Source organism: Otolemur garnettii, unplaced genomic scaffold (assembly GCF_000181295.1).
Source record: "Otolemur garnettii isolate 467f Iridium unplaced genomic scaffold, OtoGar3 scaffold00013, whole genome shotgun sequence".
Taxonomy (NCBI): Eukaryota; Metazoa; Chordata; class Mammalia; order Primates; family Galagidae; genus Otolemur; species Otolemur garnettii.
This window is the reverse complement of record NW_003852408.1, coordinates 16,123,372-16,128,286: the sequence shown is the minus strand read 5'-3', so window position 1 is coordinate 16,128,286 and position 4,915 is coordinate 16,123,372. Positions and strand designations below refer to the sequence as shown.

General features: G+C 44.3%; 1 protein-coding gene and 1 pseudogene across 2 annotated transcripts in view; both read left to right on the top strand.

Moving 5' to 3' along the window:
• Positions 1–831, top strand: part of LOC100947534 — a 3,578-nt pseudogene extending 2,747 nt beyond the window's left edge. The window contains exon 3 of the transcript XR_001161053.2: positions 789–831. The product of XR_001161053.2 is annotated as a eukaryotic translation initiation factor 2 subunit 2 pseudogene (transcript). The remainder of the gene's footprint in view (positions 1–788) is intronic.
• Positions 832–2,883: 2,052 nt separating this feature from the next.
• Positions 2,884–4,915, top strand: part of XRCC5 (X-ray repair cross complementing 5) — a 91,713-nt gene continuing 89,681 nt past the window's right edge. Inside the window, exon 1 of the mRNA XM_003785091.3 lies at positions 2,884–3,054. Within this exon, the coding sequence (XP_003785139.2) occupies positions 3,034–3,054 (21 nt within the window). The 5' untranslated portion in view covers positions 2,884–3,033. The remainder of the gene's footprint in view (positions 3,055–4,915) is intronic.

The following is a 4,915-nucleotide window of genomic DNA, read 5'->3' as shown; positions in this document are numbered from 1 at the left end:
ATATGGCTGGACGGTTTGCCATCAGAGTGGATATACCATTGTATTAAAAACAAGATAAAAAAGCTGCCAAGTTCTTTGGCGAGTGGCTAATTGGTCTGAAATCCTTGCAAGATGCTGATGCTCAGATATACTCATTGCCTACTTTAACACCTGTCAGAGAAATATGATATGTAGTAAGGAGGTGCTTTTTTAAAATCGTTCATAGACTTCTGTAAAGTGCAAGATAAATTAAAGTTATTATAACAGTAAAAAAAAAAAAAAAGAAAGGGCAGTTGCTGGGTGCTTATAGGCTATAGAGACAAGGAATCTACCAAAACTGGACAGCCTGGCCATTACCTCTCTGTAAAAATACTATTACAAATATTTTAGCTTTAAAAGAACCCCTTGAGTTTGAATCAAAAGGTGGAAGAAACTCCTAGTGTCTCTAAAAGGAAAATCAAAGTCCCAAGACGACTCCTCCCCTCTGCTTATGTGAAAAAGAAGGTGAGGGCCTCAGACACCTTGGAAGAAATGGCTCCACGGATCATATTCGGGAAATTCCTTGCTAACCTCTCATAAGCAAGAACATACATATTGTACCTCTGTCTAGGGCCTAAAAATTAAAGCCTATTTACTTTCACATTAATAATGAATTACAAACTTAACTTTACAGGTAATAGAACTGGCCACAAGAAGACATTCTTCCACCTACCCAGGGATATCCGCGTTATTGATAGTTCCTTCACTCCCATTCTTCCTCCTAACATTCCCCTTATTGTATATAAAATGTAACCACTTTGTCTCACCAGCTCCCCCACTTTTTCCTTCTCTCTGTATGCCTTTAAAATGTGAAGGTTCCAACTTCTCCTTAGGAAAAAACAGCCAGAGCTTGTCTATAGTTTTGTTTTTGTTTTTGTTTTTTTTTGAGACAGTCTTATTGTGTCACCCTCGGTAGAGTGCTGTGGATCACAGCTCACAGCAATTTTTAACTCTTGGGCTTAAGCAATTCTCTTGCCTCAGCCTCCCAAGTAGCTGGGACTACAGGCACATTTTTCTTTTGTTGCAGTTGTCATTGTTGTTTAGCTGGCCCAGGCTGGCTTCAAACCCACCAGCCTCAGTGTACGCGGCTGGTGTCATAACCACTGTGCTATTTTGTTGTTGTTGTTGTCGTTTGGAAGGCCCAAGCTGGGTTTGAACCTGCCAGCAGACTGCCAGCTGCACTGTCTAATCACCTGTCAGTTTGATGCAGGGTTCCCCCACTCAGGGCTGGATAGGGACGCCCCCACTTTCTAGGCCTAAGTGGGCTCATAAATCGGCTTGATCACAGTCCCCATCTCTAGGCACAAACAAGCTTGTAAAAATCAACCTGACTAGTGTCTCATCTAGGCTGACAACATACCCTAAACAAGAGGCTGCTACTCCCCTAGCAGAGCACACACCCAAGGACAGTTTTAAAATTAACTTCTGCCTCCAAGCCCTGGTGCCAAAAGGTTGTGACAGTTCATCTTTCCAATTCCCCACCTCCACAGGACAGAAAAAGCAGTATAAACTCCTAAACATAAGACTCTAATGGGCTACCTGCTTGGGAAACACCCCCATCTACCCCCACCCCCACCTTTGGCTTCCCAAAGGTTCTTTCTAGCCCCCGCCCCCATCAATAATATCTGTCCTTTTGTAGAGTGGTCAGTGGGTTCATAATTAGAATCTCTGAGACTAGGGATTTGGCAGAGGGTGGAGGGAGATTCCAGTTACAGGGCTTGTGGATCGTTTAATATAGAAAATAGTTGTTTCTGTGCGAGGTTCAGCTTGAGCCTATATCCCTCAAAGGGGCAGGAGCTGTAGGTTGGGCAGTTTCCTTAAAAAGAGCCATGTCAAGCTGTTTTGTACAGCTGCCATTTCTAGAACATCTCCCTAGACTCGTGTTCTCCCTTTCAAGCTAGAGAAGCTCCACACTATTTTGGGAGCCTCAGCAGATGCTGTTTCTTTGCACATCCCCTACTTTTAGTGCCTCAGAAACTCCTCCTCATTCTGCAGGAGTTGGTTCTAAGGTCATCACATCTGTTAATCTTTTTTTCTTTTTTCTTTAGACAGAGTCTCACTCTGTCACCCTGGGTACAGTGCCATGGGGTCATCAAAGGTGGTCATCGGCACCCCAATCTTGGGCTCAGCCCATCCTCTTGCCTCAAGCAGCCCCAGTAGCTGGACTACAGGTGCTTGCCACAACGCCCCGATAGTTTGCCTATTTTTAGTAGAGACGGGGTCTAGCTCGTGTGCAGGCTGGTCTCACAGGATCCACTCGCCTTGGCCTCCCAGAGTGCTGGGATTACAGGCGTGATCCACCAAGCCCCGCCTGTTATGTCTTTATTACTTTTTAGCAGAAGAAACTGAGAAGTGATTATCTGGATTTATGCTCATACTCATGGTAATCTAACTCCAGAGCTCTAACACAAAATGCGGAAGGTGTTACTATCCATGAGAAAAAAGGAGAATGAATCTTTGGGAGAATATCATAAGGTGACCAGACATCCCGCTTTTGGCGGGACAGTCCGGATTTTTAACAATTTGTCCCAGGTCTTGCAGCATTTTAAAAAAATCCTGATTTTTAGAAAGAATGCACTACAAGCTAGGGAATAGCGGGAGAACAGGAAGGGAATATACGGTTTTTGGCTGCCATGTGGCTACTTCACCAGGATATGAGTTTTATAGTATTTTTGTTAATTTTATAATGTTAAACTTTAATAATAACAAATAATTGTTGAGAACTGATTATCAAGAACTGCTTATCAAAGTTTGCATTGTTGTCAGGCCCCGCCCCCGTCAATGGTGTGCGGCTTTACCAATGTTAAAATCTGGCCTATAATATATCACTGACTGCAAAGTAGAATGGAAGGAATCTGCGCATGCTCAGAGCTCCCGGGCACGGTTTCCCCGCCCTTTCCAGGCTTATCAGGAAGGAAGCAGCTGGTCTGTGGTCGGCTAGTCAGCCGGAACCGAGTTGCGCGGCTGCAGGTTCCAGCCCGGAAAAGGCAACAGAGGCACCTGAGGACCAGCAACATGGCGCGGCCGGGGAGTAAGGTAGAGAGCGAACCCGGGCGTGGGCCTTACCTCTGCCGGGGATCCGGAGAGGGTGGCTGAAAAGCAGGGATCGTGGGATCACGGCGGTGCTAAGGAGTGGAGCCAGAGGGAAGATCATGGTGGTGGGCTGGATCCGGAGGGCCTGGAATGGGGGATGCTCTATTAGAAAAGCTGGGGATTTGGAGCCCGAACATCTGAATTTGATCCTGTTCACTCTCCCACTACCTACCCTTCTCATTCCCCTTCTCCTTCTCTCACCTGCTCCTCATTATGCCTCCCTCCTTACTCGCCTCCCCTCACTATGCCTCAATTTCGCTCCACCCTCTAACCCGCCTCCTCGGTTACTTTTGAGCCTGGGTTCTTCAACATCCATATGGCAATGATTGATAAGCACCTTGCCAATCTATACGGCAGTGGATGATAAGCAATGTAAAATTCAGAGAGGGACTATCTATGAATAAAGTAACTTGAAATGTAAAGTGTCATATTATCTCTGTAATGATTTAATTTCTCGCATTTATTGAAAGATTCAATAAGTGTATGAAAAATAGAGAATAATAAAAGAATTAAACCGTTTGTTACCATCTTGTTTAATCTTTACAACCATCCCATGAGGTGAAAACTATTTATCCCCAGTCTGCAAGTGGGAGAACACTGGCATAGAGAACGGAATCACTTGGTCCGTAAATGGTGGAAACTAGATTTGAATCCAGGCTGTCTGGGTCTCAGAGCCCTGGATAATTTTTGTGTTGCTGAAAGTCTATAACCCTTGGCATTACAGGTTAATAACAGAAACTACAATCAATTTTTAAAGTGTGTGTGTGTGTTTTTTTAAATGTAAAAGGAGAATGGTAGTTGTCTCAATAAGGTCACTAGAGGGAGGTGTGGTTCCAGCAATTCATTAATACAGGTGAACATGATAGGAATTTGAACCACTGATCCCTAAACCCTTCAATTCTGTGTTGGTAACTGTTGATTAAAAAGATTATGAACTGAAATGATGTCAGTCACCTTTGTTTCTCCTCTTTCAGGGACTGAAAACTTTGTAATTCTAGTAGAGGTGCAGTTTGTGGCAGATGAACTTGAAGAAAAATCTTGACAGTCTGTTTTGCTTCAGTATAGAAATAGTTGAGCCTGTAATCCCAGCACTCTGGGTAGGCCAGATGGTTGGATTGCCTGAGCTCCCAGGTTTGAGACCAGCCTGGGCAAGAGTGAGACCTTGTCTCTAAAAATAGCCGGGTGTTGTGGCAGACACCTGTAGGCCCAGCTACTTGGGAGGCTGAGGCAAGAGAATTGCTTGAGCCCAAGAATTTGAGGTTGCTGTGAGCTGTGACACCAGCACACAGTACCAGAGGTGACAAAGTGAGACTGTGTCTCAGAAAAAAAAAAAAATGAAGAATTGCTGTGCTTCCCAATACCTCTTTCCTGGTTTTCTTACTGCGGCCAGAAAGAAGCTCAAAGCATTACATAGACCTTTCTTTTGTCTCCACACATGAAGTTCCATTATCGTGAAACCCTTTGATGTAATTTTCTGGATACTTGATTCCTGCCAAAAGACTTTTAATCCTCTGGAATTTTCTGGTTTCAAAGCAGTTTTTGGCCAAGCATGGTGGCTCATACCTGTAATCCTAGGTCTTTCAGAGGTCGAGAGTTTTGAGAACAGCCTGAGCAAGAATGAGATGGAGTCTCTACAAAAAAATAGAAAAACTAGCTGACTGTGGTGGCATGCACCTTTAGTCGCAGCTGCTTGGGAGACTAAGGCCGTAGGATAGCTTGAGCTGAGGAGCATGAGGTTTGCAGTAACATTGCACTCTATTCTGGGCAACAGAGTGAGACCGTATCTCAAAAAAAGAGTATTAAT